The 27,203-nt window shown below is 45.0% G+C and overlaps 1 protein-coding gene across 1 annotated transcript in view; it reads left to right on the top strand.

Annotated features, from left to right (window-relative positions):
- The window catches only part of IPO9 (importin 9), a 44,194-nt gene extending 17,698 nt beyond the window's left edge, over positions 1-26,496 (top strand). The window contains exons 8-24 of the mRNA XM_036398413.2: positions 5,137-5,237; positions 6,520-6,578; positions 7,075-7,226; positions 8,245-8,343; positions 8,480-8,586; positions 10,182-10,321; positions 11,958-12,117; positions 13,062-13,288; positions 13,489-13,637; positions 14,486-14,614; positions 16,845-17,120; positions 18,701-18,867; positions 20,823-20,956; positions 22,435-22,554; positions 23,416-23,517; positions 24,303-24,379; positions 24,965-26,496. Of these exons, the coding sequence (XP_036254306.1) occupies positions 5,137-5,237; positions 6,520-6,578; positions 7,075-7,226; positions 8,245-8,343; positions 8,480-8,586; positions 10,182-10,321; positions 11,958-12,117; positions 13,062-13,288; positions 13,489-13,637; positions 14,486-14,614; positions 16,845-17,120; positions 18,701-18,867; positions 20,823-20,956; positions 22,435-22,554; positions 23,416-23,517; positions 24,303-24,379; positions 24,965-25,075 (2,310 nt within the window). The 3' untranslated portion in view covers positions 25,076-26,496. The remainder of the gene's footprint in view (positions 1-5,136; positions 5,238-6,519; positions 6,579-7,074; positions 7,227-8,244; positions 8,344-8,479; positions 8,587-10,181; positions 10,322-11,957; positions 12,118-13,061; positions 13,289-13,488; positions 13,638-14,485; positions 14,615-16,844; positions 17,121-18,700; positions 18,868-20,822; positions 20,957-22,434; positions 22,555-23,415; positions 23,518-24,302; positions 24,380-24,964) is intronic.
- Positions 26,497-27,203: the final 707 nt, after the last annotated feature.

Below are 27,203 nucleotides of genomic sequence, written 5' to 3'. Positions count from 1 at the left end.
GGGAACCACTGATGGTTAATGTGTCCCACGTCGTTCCCAGAATAGTTACAAGTTTTTAAGCAGTTATCAGCAGAAAATCAGGGCCTTTTATCCTTGGAGGAGATGGGAGGTTTGGCCACAACAAAAATACCAAGTGTAAAGACTAGAAGGAAATACCCATGGGGTAATTTAATGTTGTGTTTGATAATTCAGCATGCATTAAATTGGTGTCTGTAAGGATGAATGAGCTGCAAGTGTGCAATTCTTGAATCCTAATTCCAGTGTTGAACATGCTACTATTGATTGTTTTGAGAGAAACAGAGTGATTAAACATGACAGGTGACAGATTTAAGGTAAATTTCACAATAATGGAGTACAAATTGGAATACAATGGTGTACTTAGTGTGTGGTAATATATCAGGAACACCAAATAATCAACAATCAAAGCATCTTGCAGCCTCGCTGTTGTGCTTCTTCATTTGTGTTTAGAAGCTGTTCAACACCTGTGGGTCAGAGAAGTTATGCTTACATTTTTCCTGACACTGGAACAAATAACTAGGTAGAAAAAGTAATTAATCATTACCTCTTTGTTCTTGGATGGGAGATGAGGTGGGATCTGTGTTTTGGGATAAACTTCCCAGTTTTATGAAGAAGGTACTTCACCTGTTGCTTCTGAGCTTTGACTGACAGTCAGCTTTAGCATGCTCTCTAGTGTGTATTTTAAGCTTTTTATCCAGAAATTTAGGGATTTCTTCTCTGTTTAAAGATGCAGACAGGAAGAGAAGCAATAAAAGGCTTTGATAGTGTGACTTGAAGGAGCAGTGCTCTGAAGAGAGAAGGATAAGGGCTTTCTTGAAGGATTAATAGGTGGTGGAGCAATACATGGGGATTGGCAGAGGATCTGTGAAGCAGTTCTTTGAGTTCAGACAAGCAGTGGGAATTGGCAGAATGAGGGGCCAGGGGTTGAAATACAACATCTGACAGGAGAGTGCTCTGTTTTTTAATGACTTGCTGTGCAGGACTGTGGTGACCTTGCAAATGCAGCTTTCTATTGTTACAACTGCAGAGCCATGGAGAAGCTCCCTTAGCACTCCAAGCAGCTCTTCCTGTAGAGCTTGGAAACATTTACCTAGTGTTCATATGGAGTGGCATATGGAACAAGTCTGTTTGGATGCTCCTGTGGCCCTAGGCAGGGTGTTTGCAGCAGTCCTGAAGATCAGATTAACATCCTTTGCCAGAACCTGCTTAATTTTTGTCCCCAGAGATTTCAGCATTACTTTTTGTGGTGGTTTGACAGGAAATGTGTTTTTTGGGATGCTGTGTTTTGGGCCAATGGATATTCAGACTTTAATATTGGCATTTAACCTGACCATTGAGACATGGACACGCCTCTGAGAACACGGAGTTAAAAGCAGAGCTCTCCCCTGGGAGGGTCCTCTTGGGTTTCCGGCGGGAAAGAGTTCGGGTCTCTCCCCCGGCCCAGCTGCTGGCTGGGCAGGGGGAGGGGAAAGCCATGTGGCCAAGAGAGGTAGGCCTGAGCCCGGGGTGGAAGGGTGGAAGAGAGAGAGAGAGACACCGGGAGCCATCGGGCAGCCCCCCCCCGAGAGACACAGAGGGAGAGAAAGAAAGAGAGCCGCTGCCTGAGACTGTAACCTTGAAGCTTGATAAACATGGGCCTGCGCCGGCAGCACGGCTGGGACGGAGAAGAGGGGGGGGTTCAGCCGGCCGCTTGTAAGAGCTTTTAACCCCTTTTTGGAGAATGAGAACTTTACAGATCATTGACCTTTTCTAGAAGATAGAGTGGAAGATGAGGAAGGAAATGGGCCAGTGTGAGAGAAGTCTGGGCGAGTGAGAGATAGTAGAAGAATAGAGAAGAATCCTAGTGGGAAGAGATGATGGAGTGGCTTTTGCTGGACTCTTTTTGTATAGCCATGGACAGAACCATGTTCCTTGTGATACAGAGACTGCATTCTAGGGGGAGGCAATGGCCTCAGAACCAAGAGGGTTCAGTGTTGGTGCCCCTCGGCCCCAGGGGGTGAAAAAAAATATGGGGGGGACAGGTGTCCCAAAGGAGAGATTGTGGGGACAGGTGTCCCAAAGGAGAGACTGTGCCTTTTTTGAAACGAGACAGAGCATCCTTAAAAAAGACAACCCTAGAAGCAGTTCTGGTCCGTGTTCAGTGGTGAGAGCACTGGACATGGAAAGGAAGAAGTCACGACGGCAGATGTACTCCGGGCGGTGCCACAAGTGACACAGAAACACACGAGGCTTCGACTGTGTTTCCAGGGGAAGCCCATGGCACAAGAAGGACTCCTCTCCTCTTGATGAACTGAGGATTGATTGTCTGAAGAGTGGTGCTGGACTGAGAGTCGGTGATTTGAGGAACAAATGTATTGTGTTGGAAATTTGGTGGGGGAGGAGGAAATGCATTTGTGAGGTTTTCATTTTCCCTGTGTGTGTGTGTGTTCCTTTTTATCTGTAGTTGTAGAGTAGTTAATAAAGTTCTGGTTCTTTTTTCCCTAAGTAGGAGCCTGCTTTGCTTATTCCTGGTCACATCTCACAGCAGAAACCAGGGAGAAGGTATCTTCATGGGGGCACTGGCATTGTGCCAGTGTCAAACCATGACATTTTATGGTTCCCTGACCGGGAATCGAATTTTGGGGGAGTGATAAGATAAAGTTGTGAGTAAAGCTGTGAGATGGGACCAAAGAAGAATAAGAACAAAGCATGTATTGAGTTAAAATCTGGAGATGAAAGTTTTCTTGTTTTGTAGAAGTGTCGAAGTGTTTTGTAATTTTGTTAATAATTTTAGAAAGTGTGTTCTCAGAGGCGAAGGGTGGAATGTGGTGGTTTGACAGGAAATGTGTTTTTTGGGATGCTGTGTTTTGGGCCAATGGATATTCAGACTTTAATATTGGCATTTAACCTGACCATTGAGACATGGACACGCCTCTGAGAACACGGGGTTAAAAGCAGAGCTCTCCCCTGGGAGGGTCCTCTTGGGTTTCCGGCGGGAAAGAGTTCGGGTCTCTCCCCCGGCCCAGCTGCTGGCTGGGCAGGGGGAGGGGAAAGCCATGTGGCCGGGAGAGGTAGGCCTGAGCCCGGGGTGGAAGGGTGGAAGAGAGAGAGAGAGACACCGGGAGCCATCGGGCAGCCCCCCCCGAGAGACACAGAGGGAGAGAAAGAAAGAGAGCCGCTGCCTGAGACTGTAACCTTGAAGCTTGATAAACATGGGCCTGCGCCGGCAGCACGGCTGGGACGGAGAAGAGGGGGGGGTTCAGCCGGCCGCTTGTAAGAGCTTTTAACCCCTTTTTGGAGAATGAGAACTTTACAGATCATTGACCTTTTCTAGAAGATAGAGTGGAAGATGAAGAAAGAAATGGGCCAGTGTGAGAGAAGTCTGAGCGAGTGAGAGATAGTAGAAGAATAGAGAAGAATCCTAGTGAGAAGAGATGATGGAGTGGCTTTTGCTGGACTCTTTTTGTATAGCCATAGACAGAACCATGTTCCTTGTGATACAGAGACTACATTCTAGGGGGAGGCAATGGCCTCAGAACCAAGAGGGTTCAGTGTTGGTGCCCCTCGGCCCCAGGGGGTGAAAAAAAATATAGGGGGGACAGGTGTCCCAAAGGAGAGATTGTGGAGACAAGTGTCCCAAAGGAGAGACTGTGCCTTTTTTGAAACGAGACAGAGCATCCTTAAAAAAGACAACCCTAGAAGCAGTTCTGGTCCGTGTTCAGTGGTGAGAGCACTGGACATGAAAGGAAGAGGTCACGACGCAGATGTTCTCCGGGCGGTGCCACAAGTGACACAGAAACACACGAGGCTTCGACTGTGTTTCCAAGGGAAGCCCATGGCACAAGAAGGACTCCTCTCCTCTTGATGAACTGAAGATTGATTGTCTGAAGAGTGGTGCTGGACTGAGAGTCGGTGATTTGAGGAACAAATGTATTGTGTTAGAAATTTGGTGGGGGAGGAGGAAATGCATTTGTGAGGTTTTCATTTTCCCTGTGTGTGTGTGTGTTCCTTTTTAACTGTAGTTGTAGAGTAGTTAATAAAGTTCTAATTCTTTTTTCCCTAAGTAGGAGCCTGCTTTACTTATTCCTGGTCACATCTCACAGCAGAAACCAGAGAGAAGGTATCTTCATGAGGGCACTGGCATTGTGCCAGTGTCAAACCATGACACTTTTCTGTAATGCTTCCTTCCAGCACCTGCCAGACTCATTCCCAAACCCACATAACTGGGTTATTTCTGATACCTGCTCATCTCCAATACTGATATTAGATTGCTCTTGTTTTTCTGGAAGGTGAATTACTATTTTTTTGTTTCTATTAATGTACCCAATGCTGCAAACAAACAAACTGCACAGAGTGGTTTGTATTGGGTAAGCACAAACAAACTGATACCTGTGTGTCTGGGAGCAGCCACCTCTCAGGCAGTTTGTGAGGAGCTGTTCTGTAGCAAGTGTAACACAGCTGGAGCTGTACCCCTGGGGAGGAGAGGGGGGACTGAGAGCTCTCCTACTCCTGGAAGGTCCTAAAGGCTTTTGGCAAGCGTCAGTGGAAGGGCTGCCCTAAGTCAGGATGATCATCTTCATCAAAGTCCAGGCACAATCCCCTGTGGAGCTGCTAAGCTGCTCCCAGAGCAGCCCCTGTGCTGGGCTGGCACAGCCAGAATGGGAAGGGAATTGATCTGGGTGGGTGTTTGCTTCTCCAGCTACTCCCTGGATGTGCAATGGATGTGTTGCTTGCATGAGTAGAGGTGTGGAAAATGGGCAGTAGTCTGGTTTTACATTACATTAGAGTTCTTTCTCTGGGACAAGACACTTCCTGAATAATTGTATCCAGACAGTGCTGCACAGTGATGTGCTTTGGATTTGAGTCATTGTCTTACCACTGCATTATGGCATTGTCTTCACTCCAGAGTGCCACATCTTGTGTTATCCCTTTGCTTCCCTGCCAGAGAGGAAACACCAAGAGGAGTGTGTGGTGAGTGTTTGAGCCAGAGAAGGGATTGTGTGGTCAGGAGTGAGAGGTGAACTCAGTGACAGGAAGCCTTTGGATGATCTCAGTTGTTAATGAAACAGCAGCCTGTGATTGGAGTGTGTTGATGGCTTTCCCAGTTTCACTTTTGACTGATATTCTTTTTGGTTCCAGGCTGTGACAGCACTTGTGAAAAACTACCCAAAGCACATGATTTCATCAATGCAGCAGATCCTGCCCATCGTCTGGAACACCCTTACAGAAAGTGCTGCTTTATATCCTTGGTAGTGAATGTGTTTACCTGGAACCAAATGAGACAAACTCAGTAATGACCTGACTGCTGGAGAACCACAATTCATGGAGTGCTCTGCCCTGCCAGACAAAACAGGATCTTTCTGTTACTTCTGAAGGCTCCATTAAGTTTCCTTTTGCTTAAAATGTATGCTGGTTGATGCATGTGCCCTGTAGAACTGCCACGAGCTCTGCATTGTTTCTGGTACTTTTTGGTAAAAATTGTCTTCTTAAAAAGGTGCTGGTGACAGTGTAAAGGCTTTAGGAGAAGGAGAACCAGCTGTCCCCCTTGCTACAGCAGGACTAATGGCTGATTGCACTTGCTGCAGAAGCTGATTTGCCATTTGAATTTTCAGTCAGTGCTCACTGCACACCCAGCTGTGTCAGAGTGGTCTGTGGGTGCATTGCCCCAGTACTTGAAAACTGACAACTCAAATCTCTCCATATTGTTTTTTCATACCCCTGTTTAAATACAGTGGAAGGTGTCCCTGCCATAGGCAGGGGGATTGGAACTACATTGGCCTTTAGGATCCCTTCCAACCCAAACCGTTCTGTGAATGTCTGAAAATACAAGGAGCTGTTTGTAGGATTTTGGATGGCGTGTTTCTCCCTCTCCTGCCCTGACTCCTACTACAGTCCTGTTGGTATGGGCAAACAATTTTTTTCTTTTTTTTTTTGCAAAAGGGGAGAGTCTTGTTCTTCCTTTCCTTGTGTTTGCTCTGGTACTTGTTGGATCTTCAGTTCACCATCTGCAAAGAAAACTCCTTCCTTTTTACCCCCAGGTTAGTTTTCTGTCATTTTCCAGGGCTGGTGCTTGTGGAGAAGCTTGGTAGGGAGCAGACCCAACCTAAGGTAGGATATGGGAGCTTGGAGTGGTTCTTCACCCTTGGGCAGCAGTGAGGTGTTGAATTGGCTCACAGCTCCTGGAAAGAATGAGTCCAGGGGGTTCTGTTCTTGCAAAGTTAACATAAATTAAGTTTTAGGTTACCTTGGTGAGTTTGATCTAAATTATTCAAATAATATGAAAGATGTGCTGAAATGGTGTGTGAGTGGTCTGTGGAAAGTGGTCTTTGAACTTGGGCAAAGCACAAGTCCAAGAGCTGGGGTTGTTGTCTGTGTGTCCTGAAGCACAGGATTCTACACAAAATCAAAGGCTTTTTAAAGAACAAAACCTTCCCAAGTTATCAGCAATTTTAAGACAGGAACAGACTAATTCCAAAATAGATGTTGTTCTTTAGAAAAAAGCATTTCCTTAACTCCATCCACTTATGTGAGAACAGAAGTAAATTACACAGAAGAGGTGGAGGATCCTGTGGATTCTGATGGTAAGAACTAGAACTTGCACTTCACTTCTGCTATTTGAAGAGGAATGGAGTTACCTGAATATTGCTGTCAAAACAATGACTGACACACCATGGGAGATTGTGCTAAAGGTGCATTTACCATGTTAGAATAGTGTCCATCACTTCTTTGCAAATTACTTGTGATTGTGTTCGATGAAGGCACACAATTTAAGTTTTCTAATGGCTCAAGGAATGAGATTGGCAACAATTTTGAGGTAAAAGTAGTGGAACAAAAGAAAATCAAATAGGTTTTAGGTTGAGCTTGATAAATTTTAATGAGGAGTGTGTGGTGGGAAGAGAGCAGAAAGTGATGAGGTCCGAAATCCTCCTGGGGCTGCTGCTGCACTTGCTAGTCCAGGAGAATGAATAAATATCTGCTCAGAGAAGCTAACAGTTTGTTATTTTCACATCCATTTGTACCTTTTTGTATGTTGGCATATTCAGTCATGTTCTTTTTTGTTTTTTCCACTTTGTTCAGGTGAAGTCCTGGGCTTTGAAAATCTGGTGTTCAGCATATTTGAATTTGTTCACGCCTTGTTGGAAAACAACAAATTTAAGAGCACAGTGAAGAAGGCTCTGCCAGACCTGATCTATTACATCCTGCTTTACATGCAGATCACAGAGGAGCAGGTGAGCATGTTTGTGTTCTGTAGGAAACAAAGGAAATGAGAGATTTAAACCAGCAAGTGTCCTGGGAAGTGTTTCAGTGTGTGGAAGCTGCTGTAATCCAAGAGGCTGTTCCATCACTTTGCTGTGGCAGCACTTAGAGGTTCCAGAATGGTACAAGGTGGACAGTAAATCACAGATCACAGAAGGGTTTGGGTCAGAAGAGACTTTAAAGCCCATCCTGTTCCACCCCCTGCCCTGGGCAGGGATACCTGCCACTATCCCAGGTTGCTCCAAGCCCCATCCAGCCTGGTCTTGGACACTTTCAGTGATGGGACGTTCACAACTTCTCTGGGCAACCTACCCAGTGTCTCAGCACCCCCTTAGTAAGGAATTTCTTCTGTAATCTAAACCTGCCATCTTGCCCTTGTCCTGGGGCTCTGGTAAAAGGGCTTTATTTTTAAGGCAATTACAAGGTCCTCCAGGAATCTTCGCCAGGCTGAGCAACCTCAGCTCTTTCAGGCTTTCTTCCTTCATTCTTCCATGTGCTGTGGAAATGAGGATTTTCATGCTGAAAGGAATAAACAGCTTTCTGTGAGAGCCAAAATATTGTGCTAGTCAAGTGAAATAATTTGTACTGAAATTCTGCATAGCTCCTGGCCTCTCAAGTGTCACAACCATCATCTTTTAGTTTAGGTAGACATGCATAAAAACAAGCACTCTGTTAAAAGATTTATCTGCTTCTCCCATTCCTCATCTAAAAATAAAGCTGGTAGCATTGATTCCTGGTCAGTCATTGGTTCTGTCAAACTCTGATCTCAAATGAGGGGCAGAAGAGCAAGATGAGCTCAGAACAAAGAGAGTTTCTTCTTTTCAAAGGTTTCTCCAATGAGAAGAAAAATCAGTTGAGGATGAAGACTTCTTATGGCAGAGAAAAATTCTGAAAGTAGTTTTCCAAAACGGGTTGCAGGGAACAGAAAGGCTGCCTTTAATGGATGGTGTCCTGAATTCTCAGCTGTCTTGTCCTTTTTGTCTCCTCTAGATTAAGGTTTGGACTGCCAATCCACAGCAGTTTGTGGAGGATGAAGATGATGATACATTTTCCTACACAGTGAGAATTGCTGCTCAGGATCTCCTGCTGGTATGAAAGATATTCCACATTTAGATACTGCAGTAGTAATAACAAATATCAAACCTGCCCTCAGGAGGGGCATTTAGAGAAAAGGCCAACTTTTAATAGTCCATACAAATGAGTGTTACCATTTCCTTGTGCACAGGCTGTGGCTGCTGATTTCCAGAATGAGAGTGCAACTGCTCTGGCTGCAGCAGCTACCAGGCATTTGCAGGAAGCTGAGCAGGCTAAAAACAGCGGTGCTGAGCACTGGTGAGGCCCTGGGGCGGGGAGGGGACGGCCCTGGGGCGGGGAGGGGATGGCACCGGGGTGGGGAGGGGAAGGGACAGTGCTGGGGCAGGGAGGGGAAGGGACAGCACTGGGGCAGGGAGGGGAAGGGACAGCGCTGGGGCAGGGAGGGGAAGGGACAGCACTGGGCTAGGGAGGGGAAGGGACAGTGCTGGGGCAGGGAGGGGAAGGGACAGTGCTGGGGCAGGGAGGGGATGGCGCTGGGATGGGTTCCCAGCTCATCTGCAGCACCATGATTTAATCACATTTCAATTGTGAAAATGTGACTGAGGGGCAAGGATGGAGCTGGAAAGCTCTGATTAGAAGAAGAAAAATAAAGTATAGCAGTTCTTGAGCCAGATGGTGAAATCTTCATGGGGAGTACTTAGGGCAGTTCCTAGCACAAGTCATCTGTGCCAAGGCTCCCTCCCTTCAGAGCTTGATGTTCCTTAAAACATCTCATGGGAAATGATAATTACTTATAGAAAATCAGAAGAGAAATTTGCAATACTTCAAGCTCAGTTAATTGGGATAAAATTTTCAGAGATATATATAGATATGTAGATATATAATATATTTTTAACATATATATGTTAAAAATATATAAAATAATATGTAATATGTTAAAAATATATAAAATATATATTTATATATATGTGTAAATATATATATAATTTTCAGGAATATATATATTAAAATATATATATGGTAATTTTTTTTTAACTTAAAAATATATAAAATATATATTTTTATATATGTGTAAATATATATATAATTTTCAGGAATATATATATTAAAATATATATATGGTAATTTTTTTTTTTTACTTGATGTCGAGTAGTGCTGTATGCAGATGTATGTGTTCAATTTTAGAACTTCAGAGTTGCAGTTTTTAATGCTATTTGGGGATAGAAGAAAACTCCACTGCAGGAGTACCTGGCTGCTGTTCCACAGTGATTCTCTCCTGGTTTTACAGGGCATTGGTTCAGTGTTTGTGTTTATTTTGAATATTAGTGTCAGAGGAGCCCCTCTGATAATGAGCAGCAATGGAATGGCTGCAAAATCAGACATTAGGTTCCCATCTGCCTCAGTTGTGAGAAGTTGTAAAGTAGGTTCTTGGCTTCACAAATAAAACAAAGGAGAAGTGTATTTGCACAAAGTTCTATATCATCATAATTAACAAAATGTTAATGCAAACTTAGATGTTCTTAAACCTTTAATGTACTGGGTATCCCAGTGCTTCTGCACATAAATTATGAAGGCATGGCTGGAACACAAGCTTTCATGGAAGAGGTTCTTTTTTATTATGAGAACAAAATTGGTACAAGTAACAACTATTCCACCAATATTTTAGGAAGTGACTGAGAATGCTGCCCATCCTGAGGGAGTTTCCAAGCCCCCGTCTTCCAGTTTGTGAATGTTAATCTCTTTAAGGGCTTTTTTAAATTCTCTTTTGGGATCAAGGAAATAGTTGTCGTAGCTTAGACCAGAAAATTACTTGTGACTTCACTTCAGAATATGTATTTATTTCTTGAGTGATGACAGAGGAAAAGTCTTAAGGCATCTGAACTATTTTGCAGGTGGAAAATACATGAAGCCTGTATGCTGGCCCTGGGCTCAGTCAAGTCTATAATTACAGACAGTGTGAAGAATGGGAGAATACACTTTGATATGCATGGCTTCCTGACAAATGTGGTCCTGGCAGACCTCAACCTTTCAGGTATGTGGGACCCTGCCTCCCTGGGAGTAGCTGCTGGCTGCCTCTCACTGAGAGTCTCTGATGGATCAGTCAGGTTGATGTGTGCATGAGGGATTGGGAAATGCACTTGTGCACCTTGCTCACGTGAAAAAAAGAAATCTTGTGAGTTCCCACGTGCTCCCAGTTCTACTCTAAGCCCTTTATATGTGGGACTGTGCTTTCAGCTGGATCTCATTGTTGGCTGGATGCATGAGCCTGGAGGAGCTGGGTGGAAATAGCTGTTCTGATGTCTTGTGTCTGTTCCTGGGAAAGGCACCAGCACTGTTTAACCGCCTTCAGAATTCCTGCTGCACCATGTCATCCCATTTGTTTTATGCTGAGGCTGACACTAGTTGTAGCACATGAATTCAAATAATGCTCCTGGCTAAATGGCATTCTGTTATTGAGAACTCAGCAGGATTTTGCTCTCTGTGTTATCTTACATCAATGTGCAAGAAAATCAGAGGAATTGTTGAAAGTCAGACCTCAAAAGTCCTTGCAAATTAAAATTTTAGAAGTTTAAGGCATTAATGTGAGCAGCATTGATGAGTCCACATTGATTTGTCAGGGTAGAAAAAACTTATTCCTGGGTTCCTTTTTCATCAAAGAAACACTTATTTAGCCCCTTACAAAGAAGGAGCTTTTCTTTTCTTTGTGTTCATGTTGGGTGAAGAACTAGTGTGCAAAGTGTGCAATGCATGTAAGAAACCAACCTCAGCAATTTACATATATTTACATTCATTTACATGTGTGGCACTGGGTTGTAAATGAGCTGCTGTGCTCTAGAAGGGCTCCCACAGTCAGTGTGTTGATGGCTCTCCAAGGATATCCATTTAATGGTCAGTAATGGTACAGACAAAGAAATGTTGTGTTTTATGATACTGACTTAAAAAACAAAGCTCTTCTCTTGCTGTACATCTTGCACAGAGTGTTTTATGTCCTCATCTTAAAATTAGTACTTGCAGGAGCATAAATAATGGCAGTAAAGATGCTGAGGAACAGAGAGCATCATCACTTTGAGGCCAGCCTAGATAGGTAAGGAGATTATAGTCTGAAAAGGCAGCAGGAATAAGTGTGATAAAGATATATCATACCTTAGTGAGTGCAAGCAGGTGAGTGGATGATGAATGTCCACTGCTTCTGTGGTGCTGGAGAACCACAGAATTCCATTCTGTAACTGCAGGGTGATGGCTGCAGACTGGTAATGTAATCTGTGAAAGGTCCCTGGGTATGAGCTCTGTTTTTCCAATGCTTCTCCCCAAGATGCTGCTTTCTTCAGCTGGGGACAGAATATTGAGCTGAATAAATGGGAATTGGTGGCAAAGCCTCTGTTCTCTTCCTTTGCTTTTATTCAGTGATGAACAAATTCAAGTGTAAATAGTTGAAGGGAGGAGGTTTTTTAATAAATGAGGAATTACTCTTTGAAATAACTAAGAAAATAAACTGGATTCTGCCCGTGAACAAAAATTCTTTGCATGCCTGCACACTTGTCTTGTGTGTCACATTTCAGTGTTTTCCTATTGGGATGACAAGATTTTAAATAATGGATGGAAGCAGCTGTGATTTTAAACTCACAAAGTTTAATCTGAAACAACTGAGGTATTTTGTTTTGCTGCAGTGTCTCCTTTCCTCCTGGGCCGGGCCCTGTGGGCCGCCAGCCGTTTCACCGTGGCCATGTCACCAGAGCTCATCCAGCAGTTCCTGCAAGCCACTGTCAGTGGATTGCATGAAACCCAGCCCCCCTCTGTCAGGATCTCTGCAGTCAGAGCCATCTGGGGGTAAGCAAACCCTGGGACAGGGATGTAAATCACACTGATAAACTGGTTTCTTAAAGTGGCATTTCTGTCTGGGCTGTGGGAGGTTTTGCTTTGAATGAAATAGATGTCAGCTTAAAAAGTGTATGCAAACAGGTTCAAAATAGAATAACTCTAGTAAGGAATGTGGAATTGAGATTCAAGGTTGGCTACAGTAAAGTGTTGTGATGGATATGGTCACAGGGAGGAGCAGCACTAGGGAGTGTTGGAAAGCACGGGGATGAAACCCAGATTATTCCTGTTTGGCCATAAAGGTGACTGACATCATCCAGGCCTATGGAGCCAATCACAGCAATAAGGAGTGTTTGGGGTTTGATTTTCTTACCCATTTTTGTCAGAAGGAAGGTCTGCTCTACTTGATGAACACTAGTGTAAAATCAAAAAAATAGTCACAAAAAAATCTGCTAAAACCTAACTGTTCACCACTTCCAAACAGAGCACCTTGTCTTATTTGCACTGAAATGTTAATGAATAAATAAAGTCATAGATTTATGACTTAGTTATTCCTGAAATTGCTTTATCACACCCCAGCTCACTTGTAGAACATGGTAACAAAACACTTTGTAAGCAGTGTCTGTCCTGCCTTTTTTCCTTTTCTCCATCAATGGGCAGTTCTTAGGAGAGATCTGTCACTGAGGGGCAGTAGAAGCTTTTAACATCACTCAGCTCAGCTCTGCTTTGTGTGCAATGTGGAGGGAAGATTTCTGGTGAGAGCTTTCCTCCTTCCTGCTGAGCTGCTGGGAGGCCAAGCAGTAGTCAACTGAAGGAGAGAAGTCCTAGAGGAGTGAACTTAAGGAATAAGAATGGACAGGATGGAAGAACCCCTTATGTATTATCCAGAATGGAATATATTTAAGTTACTTCAATAAATTAGGAATGTATTTTTGTATCACACATTTCTTGTCTAGCTACTGTGACCAGCTGAAGATCTCTGAGAGCACCCACGTGTTGCAGCCTTTCCTTCCCAGCATTCTGGATGGCCTGATCCACTTGGCAACTCAGTTCAGCTCCGAGGTGCTGAACCTGGTGATGGAGACACTGTGCATCGTGTGCACGGTGGATGCAGCTTTTACAGCCAGCATGGAGAACAAGATCTGCCCCTTCACCATTGCAATATTCCTCAAGTACAGTAACGGTATGCATTCCACCTACATCCCAAAGCACACTTGGTTTTGCTGTTGAATCCTGCAGCTGAAAACTTAATCAGTGGTCATTGAATGAACACTGATTCCTGTGGTAGAGGGGAAACTTGCTGCCTTGCCCAGCCAAAATCGTGGTGGCAAAGATTGAGATGTGTGTGTGTGTGTTTTAGTAAATGATGCTTTCTCTCTCCAGATCCTGTTGTTGCTTCTCTTGCCCAGGATATTTTTAAGGAGCTAGCTCAAATAGAAGCCTGCCAGGGTCCAATGCAGATGAGGCTGATCCCAACCCTTGTCAGCATCATGCAGGCCCCAGCTGACAAGATCCCAGCAGGGCTGTGTGCAGTAAGTGCTTCTTACATGCTGGGGCATGGCCTGGGCTGGAGATGTTCCTGTTCTGTAACACCTGGGGTGGCTGCTCTGCAAAGGGCAGAAAGGCTGCTGTGGGCATGCTTTGGAGCAGTGGCCTCAGTCACTGGGGAAGGTTTCTCTGTGGAGGAAGCAAACTGCAGGTGCAGGAAGATGCTTCCAAAAGTTTGCTTTAAACTGCTCCTCTGGCCTTCTTCCAGTCTCCACACTATCAATCATCCCCAGTCATTTTGCTGTGACATTGCCATCTTTCAGCAGGAACAGCCTCTTCTCCCAGCAGACTACACAACTTTTTCCTTGCATTTCTTCCTAAGGCTTTTTCTGATTTATGCATCACATATGTGTGAATTTGAGATAAATTATACAGGTGCCTTAATAAAAGATGGAGCATTGACTGTGTAGAATGGTTGTATGGAATTAAATCCATAAACATCCGTATCAATATGCATATAATGTCTTAATTGGTGTGACTGTAATAATTGCTTATGGGTAATTAAGATAAATTTAAATCAATATAATCAAAATGGAACAAGTCAGCTAGAGCAGTTCTGATTAGCATGCATCTGTTTGCCCTGTTTGAGTGGTGACACTGCTCTTGATGTGGGCACTGTCTTGGGAACTTCTGCAGCTCACAGCAGTGATGCTTGGGTGTGTGACTCCAGGGTCCTTGCATTTAAAAATGATTCTAGACTGTGAGTTCAGGGTGTGATTGCAGCAGTGGCCACATCCCTGCAGTTCACACCTTTGATGTTTGCAGCAGGGGTGGGTAGTGCTGACTTCAAGTTCTGTGGCTGCTGCTGTGACAGTTTGTGCTTTCCTTTCAGACCTCTATTGATATACTGACCACAGTTGTGAGGAATACAAAGCCCCCTCTGTCCCAGCTCCTCATCTGCCAGGCATTCCCTGCAGTGGCACAGTGCAGCCTGAACACAGATGACAATGCTACTATGCAGGTACTGCTGTGGGGAGGGGGAGGCTGGTGACACTTGGGGAGGGGGAGGATTGCAGGGCTGTATCAGCAGCCCCTCAGAGCCTCTGTCACCTCCAGTTTACCATGAAAGTCCTGTTGTTCAGGGCCTGCAGTGACTTCTCCTGATTATTCCTGAATGTGGAGAATTACAGTGAGAAAGGCAGCAGCCTGGATGTTTTTTTCTATTTTAGTGCACTGGACCATGTTAAAAAAACCTACCAACCAAAGCCCAACAACACAAAAAAAAAGCCAAAACCAAACAACCAAGCAAATTGTAATGCTTTTCTGCCCCCATAACATTTATCACACCTGGTAATGGCAGGGGCTCTCTTCAGGAACAATCACAGGCACAGGACAGCAAAAACCCTCCTAGCCCTCCTACTCTAGAAGCTTTCTGTACTCATTTATGAGGGAAGGGGAAGGCAAACTTCTTTTTGATTGAGCCAGGTATGGGATGGAGGGAAAGCAGGGAATCATCTCCAGCATCAGCACTGCCTGAGCTGTGCTTGCAGGCTTGGCTATGGCCTGATGTCTTTGGAGTATTTGGCAAGAAGGAAAAAGCATCAGAGGCTAGAAGTGCAGGAAGCCTTTCCATTCCAGCTCCTAACTGGCATATGAATAACAAGGATGGTTTCATTCCTTATGTAAGGAGTTCCATAGTGGCAGCTACTCTTTGCCATGTGAATACAGACCATGGCAACGTGGTCTTTGCCTAAACAACAAACCAGTAAGAATAGGTGAGAGACCAGCAGGAAGAAATTGTAGACCTGCACATTGGTTGCTTTGCTGGATCTTTGTGCTTAGAAGAATTCAAAAGGACTGCAGCTTAGCTGCTGAGCTGTGTTTTGTTCATGTCAGACTTCTCTGTCTTCACCTCTCACTTGTTAAAAACTCTTTGAATTTCTTCAGATACCAAGATGGTCACAAAACTGCAGCTACTTGAGGTTGTTGTATTTATTAGTTATCTTGATTGCTGCTGATTGGGCAGTGAGGAGTAGTGTATGTGTTAATAAGCTGGAGTCTGTAGAACTAACCTGTAAATCTTTCACAGGTGCCACCAGTTTTCCCCTTGTTTTCATCATGGTTCAGGGAGGTTCTGGGATGGTGAAGGGCATGTCTCCCCTGCCTGCCCATATTGAATGCAGGGTAACCCCAATGTCTGGGAATGACTCCATGATTCAAAAGGCTGAACAATTGCTTTATTAAAATGATACTGTATTATATTAATACTATATTATAATTATACCAAAGAGATACTAAAAAGATACTACACAAAAGACACTAAAGAATACTAAAGAAAAACCTGTGACTGTCTGAGACAGCCAGGACACAGCTTTGACCCAACTGGCCAAGGAAACAAAACAATCCTCAGCAGAATCCAATTGACAAATCCCTTCAGGTAAACAATCTTCCTAACACAGTCCACAGGTACAAAAACAACAGGAGCAGCAAGTAGAAATAAGAATTGCTTTCTCTTCTTCTCTCTTTACTTCTCCAGGAAAAATCCTGGGAGAGAGAGAGTTATGTTCAAAGAGTGTGTGAATGCCACATGCCCACTCCCTTATGTAGGAGCATCAGGGGTAGGACGGTCAGGACGGATGGAGATGAGAGATCTCTGAGGCCAGGGCTTGGAACTTGTGGGTTATTGCAAAGGGCCTGGGTGCAGGGCCCTGCTGGGAGCTGCCAGCCACAGCTGGAGCAGGACTGAGAGAAGAGAGGGGGAGAGAGGATGAGAGGGTGAGAGAGTAAGGGAGTAAAAAGGTAAGAGAGTAAAAGGGTAAGAGAGTGAGGTTCCCATTACAATACAATAAATCTTCTGTGTTGAATATTCTGATTCTCACTAACCAATTTAGTACAAGATACAAATCCTATAGCATTTCCATACAGCCTGTAAGAATCATTACATTACCATACTGTGTTACATTTTAAACCCTACAAACTCCTCTTTGGGCCCCTTCTGCCAAGCTGGCAGGGTCTGCTCTGACCCTTGGGCCTGTCTGCAGGCAGAGGGTGTTGTTCCATCAAAAGGGGATCACCTTCAGCTGGCCACACCATTGTTTTCCAGTTGTTCAGTAACTGAGGGATCTCAAAGCTTGCTTTCATTTCAATCTCATTTGTAGTTTCCATATTCTCAAAATCTTTTGCCAGACAATCATATTTATAAGGCTTTCCTGTTTCACCTTCCCCGACACCCTGCCCATTCTTGTCCCTAGAACGGCGGCGAGTGCCTGCGCGCGTACGTGTCGGTGGCGCTGGAGCAGATCGCGCAGTGGCACGACGAGCAGGGCCACAACGGGCTCTGGTACGTCATGCAGGTGGTGAGCCAGCTCCTGGACCCACGGACCTCGGAGTTCACCGCTGCCTTTGTGGGCAGACTGGTCTCCACTTTAATTTCAAAAGCCGGGAGTGAGCTGGGAGAGAATCTGGACCAGATCCTGAGAGCCATCCTGAGTAAAATGCAGCAAGCAGAGACGCTTAGTGTGATGCAGGTGAGCAGGTTTGGCACCCAGGAGAGTGGGGAGAAGCACCAGGAGAAGAAACTCATCATTTTCTTTCATTTCATGCCTGTTTATTTACGGCTCATGCAATTGGTGGGTCTGTGTATCCTGTTGAAATAGTCAGGAAAATGCCTACTCTGATCAGAGAATAATGGAACTTCCTGATTTAGAAGGGATCCAAAAGAATCATTAAGTCCAGCTCCTGCCCCTGCATAGGACACCTCAACAATCTCACTCTGTCCTAACACTCCTTGAGCTCTGGCAGCCTTGGGGGTGTGATCATTCCCTGGGGGCCTGTTCAGTGCCTGACCACTCTGGGACAAGAAACTTCCTGATACCCAACCTGACCCTCCTGTGACACAGCTCCACGCTCTTCCTCAGGTCCAAAATTTTTTGGTCAGGTTATGTGGTAAGCAAGATTCTCCTGGATAAGCTGTAATGTACCTTCAGTAGTCCCTCATGCCCTTGTACTTGCAAGCCCTCTTTGGAGGGGTAGGAGTTGCCTCAGTAGGGACGTTATGGCAAAGGCTGTATGTGGTTTTGAGTGGATTTGTTCTGTATACCATGGATAGATGCCTGGGACTTGAGACAAGATGAGCTTTTGGTGGATGGGAGACATAGTTGGCCTGAGTGAGCCCACTAAAGAGCATCACCATCTCTTCTAGCCTTGACCTACTTGTAGTGACACAGTTTTCTGGAGTGATTTTTTTCCCAGTGGTCTTCATTCTCTCTCCTGTCTTTTTTTGTCTGTGCCCTCAATGTAAAACAGCTCATGCTGACTGCCCTGGTTCCTTGGTAGCAGCTGGGGGAAGACATTTTGCTGGCACTGCTGAGCAAGATCCCATCTCTGCCCCCAGTGCAGCACTCAGCTGAGCTTCACTCTGCTCTAACAATTTTATCTTATTTATCTGATTTTTGAATATACATTTCTCAAGCCAGCCTGTGATACCACAATTGCCATTTCAATGTCAGCAGATCTCACCTGCTTTAGGATTTTTTACCCCTGGATATACTGATGATAATTGTTTGGAATGGCTCTCACTTCGTTTGGTTTTGGATTTAAAAGATCCAGAAGTTTAAATCTGAAGCAGTCCCCTGCAGCCCTTGTAGCCAAGCATTTTGCAGTGCTGGATCTCTTCCCTGTGTTAGCCTGGAAGATGGTCCTCTGGAGATGGCAGCTTTTTCCTGAGGAGGGCTACAGAGATGCCTCAGGCTGGGAGGCTGACATTTAGACATACACAGCAAGTGAGTTCTGCCCTGGTCTTTAGGAGTCAAAAACTGCATGTTGTAATGAAACCTTTTCAAAAGTTGTAGTTCTTTCCCTAAAATCATGTTCAAAATGCATTCAGAATTGGGAAGGTGCTGCTGAGTGATGATGTGCTGGTGTTTATTTCCTGCATTTGGAGCACAGTGTTTTGCAGCTGGTTGTACTTTCTCTTTCTCCTGGGTTTGGTAAGCACAGCCTTCACTCCTGCAGGGAGCTTCAGCTTCACTCCAGCTCCTCAATATTTGATAAAACATTTCCAGCTATTAAATTATGTACAACTAACATTGCCTTTCTCCTCCTGCAGTCCCTGATCATGGTGTTTGCTCACTTGGTTCACTCACAACTGGAGCCCCTCCTGGAATTCCTGTGCAGCCTGCCTGGCCCCACTGGCAAGCCTGCCTTGGAGTTTGTGATGGCCGAGTGGATGAGCAGGCAGCACCTCTTCTATGGGCAGTATGAAGGCAAAGTCAGGTGGGAGCCACAGATCTTCCTGTTAGCTGCCCTTATCCTCTGCCTCTGAGTGCTGGGTCAGGGAAGGGGAGCTGGCTCACGTGGGAGCAGTGGGTGCCAGCATTGGGCAGAACTCCCTGCACTGTCAGCTGTGCTCAGGAGAGCTGTGCTAACTGGAGCAAGCTCTGATCTTCCCAGCAGTGCTCCTGGTGCTCCTGTGATGGAACAGACACGAGGGGGAAGGGGATGGCTCCTGCAAATACGGGGCTGCTTTTGGGATTGAATTTCTGTGAATGAGATGAGAAGAACTTCCACACATGGAATTGCCTTTGTAGAGTACTGCAGATTTCTGGAGTGTTGTAGAGGGTTTCCTAAGAGAATTTGGTGATTTCTTGTGGATTTATTGATCTTTTAAAAGTTGATCGAGAAATCAATTGCAACAGTGTTCTCTCCCTTTTGCTGTGGGGGCATGTTTGTGTTCTGTTGGAGACTGAGTGCTGTATTCCAAAGCATGGGATGCTCTGTATTCATTTAAATTTTGTCACAGCTGCTGTATTAGATTTTTCTGGAATCATGAAGCCTCACAGACCACTCTTAGGGTGTGTTAAGTCACTTATTAGTGCGTGTTGTTATGTCATTGTTATGGGCTGTCAAATAGCCTGTGAAATAAATAATGAGAAAAAGCAGGTTCAAAATGGAAATTAGTGAATAATCCTGAAGGACAAGGAGCAGATTTGGGGATCCAGTGCTCTTTTTGGTCACATTTTGGTGGTTTCATACCTAAGCCTGGTGGTTTATCCACATTTTGACAGTGCAGGCCTGTCAGCAGCATCTCTTGAGGCTTATGGCACAGGGAAAAGCCAAGGCTGACCAGGAGAACAAGGTTAAAGGTGATTGCTTAGAGCTGTGTTGTCCAAAATGAGAAATGTTTGTGTACAGGTGATGTAACAGGGCTCCACACTGTATTGAACACTTGGACTTGGTTGGTTGTGGTGACATTTACCTCATTAGTAAATGCTTGGAGTTTCTGTGTCCTGAGGAAAAGCAGGGCCTGCTCTGAGGAGCAGGGTTAATAGAAGGGCCCTGAAGGCAGCTGACACCTCCTGTGTGCACAGTCCCAGCCACTGGGGGCAGGTTGAAGAAGTGGCTGTGGGGTTTTGATGAAATGATGGGAAAACTTTGGGCAGCTTGAGGCAGCAGGTAAGACCTGGGTCCAAACCAGCAGAAGTGAGAGCCATAGTGTGGGAGAGAGAGAGGGTGAGAAGTGAAAGCACAAAAAGAGTTCCACAGAACTCCAAAACTTCAGTTTGAGATTTGTGGAGCCAGGAGGGAGAGAGATTTGGGGGTGCCAAGCATAGATTGTCAACCTTGACCTGTAGTCAGCATCATCCTCAGTGTGCTTGAAAACAGTGTGGAGCTGGAGAAGGTTTGAAGTGTGGAGTGGAAATGTGAGATCAGAGATGGGAAGAACATGTAAAGGGGAGGAGCAAGCTGGAAGGTCTGAGTGTGGCAGAGCTGTGAAGGACCAGAAGTGAAAATGAGCACTGAGACTGGAGAAAGGGGGCAGATCATTGCTACAGATCAGCCAAATTACTGCTTTGCTGCCACTGCTTTTCTCTTAATTCCACCCTCATGTGCACATGGTGCTGCAGGGGCTCGTTTAACCTGGTGGCCCTTCTGACCTGGAAGAACCTTTAATGTGTGTGTGGATGGATGTCTGGACTGCTGCTGGTGCTAAATCCAAAGCTTGAGCAGTGCCCAGCTTGCTGTGCAGGTCAGGAGCCGAGTCCAGTTTCAGATGCTGACATAAAACAGAAGACATGGGGAAATTCTGTCATGCTTGTTCTTGGCAAAGATGCAGAAGAGAGGGCATTGGGGTGTCTGCTCTGGGCTGTGTTCCCTGTTAGAGAGGGGCTGTGAAAATCAGACAGTTCAGGGAAATTCTGATCTCTAATTTTCCTATTCTCTGCTCCCAGCTCTGTAGCACTGTGCAAACTCCTGCAGTATGGCATCAACACAGATGACAAGAGACTCCAGGACATCAGGGTGAAGGGAGAAGAAATATTCAATATGGATGAGGGAATTCGGACACGATCCAAGTCGGCCAAAAGTGAGTAATCATTCTGCTGTGTTTAACAGGGCTTTTTTCTGTAAGTAGATGCTGTGAAAGGCCTTAAATAGGTCTGGCAGGTCACACAGAGCTGTGGGAGATAGCTCCTGCAGAAGGCATGTGTTGGTTTTTAGAGCTAATTCATACATCAGGTACTTAATATACCTGTATCTATTTACCTTAATTCTGCCAGAGACTGGTTTGGAGGACTCCTGATGTCTGATTTAATATAACTGGATGAGGTAATTATGGGATGGGGAGTTCTTCACTGTTGTTTTGCATCATGAGACAGAATTGATATTTCTGGATGCCTGGTAGCTTCTCTGAAAGTGTCTTTAGTGCATGCAGAGGTTTAAAACAAAGGGGTGTCTTTTTCAATGGGACTCATTCACAAAAAGCAATGATTCAACAAGTTAGAGATTTCTTTTAAGGAAACTTGACCAGTCTCCTGCATAAGACTTGTCTTATTTTTAATAGGTTGAACCCAAGGTCTTTGACTGGAGGTTGCTGTTGAGATTAATCTTTTAAATTAGTGCAGAGCCCTGGGCAGTTTTTCCTGAGGACTGAGCTCCAGGGGGAGGACACTCAGGGGCTGCTCAGCCATCAGTCAGACCTTGGTTGTGCCACTTGCTGTGCTAGAGCTCCTGTGTGCCCAGTGGTGGCATGGGATGTGGAGGCTGTAAAATCCAAACTGGGAGCCTCTCCAGACAGTCAGTGCTCCTTGAGCTGCCATGGACCTGGGATCTGCAGTGATGCAGTGAAGGACTAAGGTGACAGCTAAGGAGATGAATAGGGGCAAGCACTAGGGATTTTATGAGGTGAGTGGTAGTCACAAATCACTTGCTGCCTGATTAATCTTGGCTTAAAAAAACCAAACCAATGAAGGTCAGAGAGAAAAATGGCAATTGCCAGCATTTGAGTTAAACAAAGATTAATACTAGCATTAGTGAGAGTTAAAACTAATGCTCCCAGATTTTATTTGATAGGATCTTTAGTTTTGTAGTTAAGGGCAAATATACTGTCTGGCTGTCCCTGTGGAATAGTTGAGCCCTGCAGGAACACTAGTAAGGAAAAGTTGGAGCTTACAGGGCCTCAGAAGGGGCAGAGCCATGCCTGGGAGCATGCACTGCTCATTGACATGAAAGCATTGGTGGATGTGCAAATGGACTTCAGGAAGGAAAGGTTGGCTCCAGCTGACTCTCTTAAGCAGCCTGCAGGAGCAGAGTCACACGTTCATTGAGCTGTGAAGATTTTCCCCCTGCCCCTCCTCCTCACTCAGAACATGCAAGGTTGATACTGCATTGAGATCTTTGGGAATGTAGCTCTGAGGGTATATGGAAAGAAGCTTGGGGGTTTTTTTGTCATTTGGTTTTCTCTCCCAGCCTCCCTAATAAAAAACCCCACCTCAACAAAAAAGGGCCTGTTTTATAACTTTTAATTAAAAGCAACATAAATATGTGGGTTTTTTTCTCTTACAGATCCTGAGCGCTGGACAAACATTCCTTTGTTAGTAAAAATCTTAAAATTAATAATAAATGAACTCTCTAATGCCATGGAAGCAAATGCATCTAGACAGACAACTGCAGATTGGAGCCAAGGTAAAATACTGGGTTTGCTTTTACACTTTGCATGGCTTAAAGCTACTTGATCTTCTCTTGAGAAGAATTTCTGGTATAGGAACTTTGTGACAGTAAATCATGTATCCTGCAAAGGCTTGAATAGTGGTCCAGAGGGGTAAGTTCATAGAATCACAGAATCCCAGGCTGGTTTGGGTTGGAAAGGACCTTAAAGCTCATCCTGTTCCACCCCCTGCCATGGCAGGGACACCTTCCACTATCCCAGGCTGCTCCAAGCCCTGTCCAGCCTGGCTGTGGATACTCCCAGGGATCCAGGGACAGCCACAGCTGCTCTGGGCACCCTGTGCCAGGGCCTCTCCACCCTCACAGGGAACAATTCCTCCCCAATATCCCATCTAACCCTGCCCTCTGGCAGTGGGAAGCCATTCCTCTTTGTCAAAGTCCCTCTCCAGATCTCTTGTTTTGTTGTGCAGTTCATCATTAGGACAACATCTCTTCCTTCCCTGTGCTGTATTTAAGTGCTACCAATCTCTTCCAGGTAAAAATAAATAAAATGGGAGAATAAGATCAGTCAGTGTTGTGTATCCTTAGACCTAAAAATTCTTTTGGGATCTGACCATGTGCAAATAAAATTACCCTTTCATGGTGTATCTGGTTTGCCTTTCTTCCTACTTCTAGTATCTGTTCTTGGTGTTGCCTTTTGCTTGGCTCCAGCTCTGGAACCATTCCAGAAGGATAAGGAGGATTGTAGGTGTTTCTCTTCATCCACCCACACAGGCAGAGTTGTGTTTGCCTACAAACTCCAGTCCCCTATAGAGTGATCACAAACCTCTTGGACCTCTTGGATTTGGATCATTTCTAGAACTTTCTTTTTCTAAACAGATGATTCAAATGATATGTGGGAGGATCAGGAAGAAGATGAGGATGAAGATGAAGGCTTAGCAGGACAGTTCTTGTCAGATATTCTTTCCACAAACAAGTATGGTGAGTAACAGCTTGAAAGTCCTTCTTCAAAGCAGTAATCAAGTAGGTGACATCCTAGTCAAAGTTTCCTTCCCTTGCCAGCAGCAGAACAAAGGCTGCAGGCATGGGGAAGGAATTCTGCTCTGGGATTGTGAATAAGGACTTTCTGGAGAAGCCATGGCTTTGAGCAACATGGGGATTAAATTGCTGCCTTATAAATAACATCACCTGGGAGTTCACATACTGCACAGGCTTCACACCTGGGAGGTTCCTGCAGGTATTTCTTCTAAAGAGAAAATTGCTGCTCAAGGTGTAGGTGTGACCTCAGCGTGGTGGTGTCCTAGGGATGGGTGAGCTCGTTTGTGGAGAGACCTTGAGGAGCAAGTGCTGCATGAAGAGATGAGTGGGGGCATCATCCCTCAGGTTCATGTAGCCTCAGAAGGGAGAACTTTACAGGGAAACAGTGAGGGATGCTGCTCACATTAGCTCAGAACTGGCAAAGTGTCACCCTCACATGGGATTAAGGCAGAAGATCCTGGTGCCTGGAATTGCCAAACCTGCCTGGGAGTGTCCCTTGTGTGCTTGGCTCACCTGTGTGTCACTCGAGCCTCCACTGGCCCTGCTTCTGGGCTTCAGTGGTTTCTATCACATCACCTAAAGGAGAATATTCTGGATACAATTTTCTCTTTCCCAGCAGTGCTGAAACTATTTACTTTTGGATCCTTGGGTTTCAGTAGCTTAATAGAAAATTTCCTGAGATACTCTGCTCTTTTTGATGTTAAAACCTGCTGATTTGCCTCTGACAGATGAAGATTACTATGAAGATGATGAAGAGGATGATCCAGATGCATTAAAGGACCCTCTTTACCAAATAGATCTCCAGGTGATGCTTTAGAATGAGGGGTTTTATCAGATTCCAATCATTCTCTATAAACTTTAATTTTTTTGATGTTGTACTTTAACAAATAGGTAAGCACTGGAAACACCAGTTATTGTCATCCAGAAGGCACTCTGTTAATTGAAATTACTTTGAAAGGGCCAGGTGTCCCAAGAACTTCTGGAGCTACTTTTCCTTATCATTAATATCTATAATATGGAAATGTGAATGAACAAAACTCTTTGAACAGAGGGAGATGAGACTTTTCTACCTGTGAGCTGCACAGTCAGGAGTAGGTTGGAGAGTGAACATACAAAATTTCATACTCCATTTGGAGATGCTCCCACCCAGTCAGCCCCTGTGTTACCATTTGCTCCTGCTTTTCCCACCACCTGCAGCTGTTGATGGGCCCTTCCCTCTGCTCCCACCCTTTTCCTCTGCTCCAACCCTTCTCTCTGATTCCACTCCTCCTCCTGCACGCTCCTTTCTGTTCCCAAGGGTGTTACTTGGCTGGGCTATGTGTCCTGCCAGGTGGAAGCAGCAGGATTTCCCAGGAGGGTGGTGCTCACAGGGTGTTTCTGTCCCTCCCAGGCCTATCTGACCGACTTCCTGTGCCAGTTTGCACAGCAGCCCTGCTATGCCATGTTCTCTGACCACCTCAACGACAACGAGAAGCGAGTGCTGCAGGCCATCGGGATATAGAGCCACTTCAGAGACCACACCTGCCAGATCTGAACAATAGGTTATTTTTGGCTAATTCCACGTTTTATGATAGGACATAAAACATCTTCCAGTGTCTGCCTGCCTTGTTTCAGGTCGACAATGGCCTCCTTGTTTTGAGCCTCATCTTAACGCACATCTAAGGATGCTAAGGAGAGGAATCCTGAGAAAGCAGCAAGGACATTGCACATTGGTCTCACCACAGGAGCACTTTCATTTTCCACAGTAACTTTCCAGGAAGTTCTTAAAGATAAAAAATAATGTGTCCTTAATATTTTTAAAAGGAAACTGTCTCTACCTGTGAAGAGGCACTTTTAGTTTCCCACAGCACAGTTGGACAGAGAAAGGACCCGGGTCACTTACGGATTGCCTGAGAAGTGGGAAGGTTGTTCCTCTTGGCTGTTGTTCCTCCTCACCTGACACAGGGTAAATATCTTGATCCTACAACGTGACTTGACTTCTTTTTTAGAACCACAGACTCTTTTCAGAGCTGCCTGGGTGGGATGGAGCCAGTTCACAGGAGTTTGGAGGGGAAGCTGAGACAATGAACCTGAGTGCGTTTCTTCTTTCCTGGTGTGGATGGGGCTCTGTTGCTCACATCTCCCATGGGAGCAGTTCTTCACTAACACTTGTGTGTGCACATGCTCAGAGGAAGCCATCACTTACATTTCTGTTCCTGTGGCATGTGGCTATGAAAGACTGGTTTTCTGGAACACAAGGAGCCACAGTTTTTAGGGGAAAAAAAAGAACTGATTGTATTTAACAGATTTGCTCCATGACAGCCACTCTGAACTACTTTGCTTTTTTCACACTCCTGTGTGTATTTTTATAGAGTGGTAAAGTAACATTTGCAAATTGATTTCCCCATGAGAACAGTGTGATGTATCTCACAACACCTCTCTGCCTTTGGTTCCCTTTCAGGGAAAATGAAATAAAACTATTAAAATGTACATTGGTATCCTTCTTATAAAACAGATTTAAAAGGAACTTGTGCTTGTTTCCTGAAGTCACTTTTTATAAAGACATATTTCTCTTTAGCACACGTTCTGTATGTGCTGCCAGAGGATGTTTGGGTGTTTCATGGGAGCCACCTGGACAGAAAGGGAGTCCTGTGCTGTGTGTATCTGCTGCTTAAAATGGGCTGAGCCATTACAGTTTCCTTTTAAGAAAGGCACTTGCTGTTCCTTTGTGGAATCATTTGCTTAGACACTGTATCAAAACCCCCATAACCTGGAGTGCTTCTGTCTCTCACTGGTCTCACCTTGTGCCAGGGGGGAACCCCCCCATCCCCTGCAGACTCCTCTGAGCCATTCTCAATTCTTTGAGTGCCTAACTAACTCTATAAGATGCAGAGTCTGAAGCCTGATTTTTATGTGTCTAATAAGGTACAAGCTCTTCCCACACCATTGAGTCTCAGTGTCTTTCTTCCCTGGGGATTCTCTGGTCTAGAAGAACATGTAACAAAAGGGGTGCCCTGACCCTCCTGTCATACAGTCCATGAAATAAATAGGGCAGGAGATCTTTTTCCTTTTAATGCCTTTATTAAAAATCAGCTCGGGTGGGAAGAACCGATGGGTCGCGCTCATGCTGCTGCTGTTCCAGGAGTGGCACAGAGGAGGAGGAAAAGTGCAGCTTTATCCACTGGTCTGTGGGCAGAGCTGGGGCTTCCATCCTCACGAGAGCATCAGGAGATTCCCAGTTTTTCAGTCTGACATTCAGGGTCCTCTGTCTAGCTGACATCGTTTTAGGTTAGGGTGAGAGGTAAAAAGGGTCTCAGCAGATACTGGATTCTGTTCTTGATGTCTAGACATCACTTTGATCTCTTAATTCCATGGTGGCTCGTTGTTTTTAGTGGTTTTTCCAGCTAGATTTGCTGAGGGGTTTCCTCATTTGCTTGCCAACTCCAATGTCACCTCCTCACAGTCCTGAGTGCCATCTTCCAGGGAGCAGCAGGGTGATACTCGACAAAGGGGGATTTCTAACTATCAAGAACAGGTAATTGAAGGAAAACTTAACAACAGGGGATTACAACATGAAATTATTAACAACAAATAGAAGTCCAACTTGGCAGCAATTGGTTTAACTTGTGAGCTCTGCAACCTTTAAAAAA

This window comes from Molothrus ater, chromosome 25 (genome assembly GCF_012460135.2).
Source record: "Molothrus ater isolate BHLD 08-10-18 breed brown headed cowbird chromosome 25, BPBGC_Mater_1.1, whole genome shotgun sequence".
In the NCBI taxonomy this organism is placed as follows: Eukaryota; Metazoa; Chordata; class Aves; order Passeriformes; family Icteridae; genus Molothrus; species Molothrus ater.
Note: the sequence above shows the minus strand (reverse complement) of the source record. Positions and strands in the feature narration are given on the sequence as shown.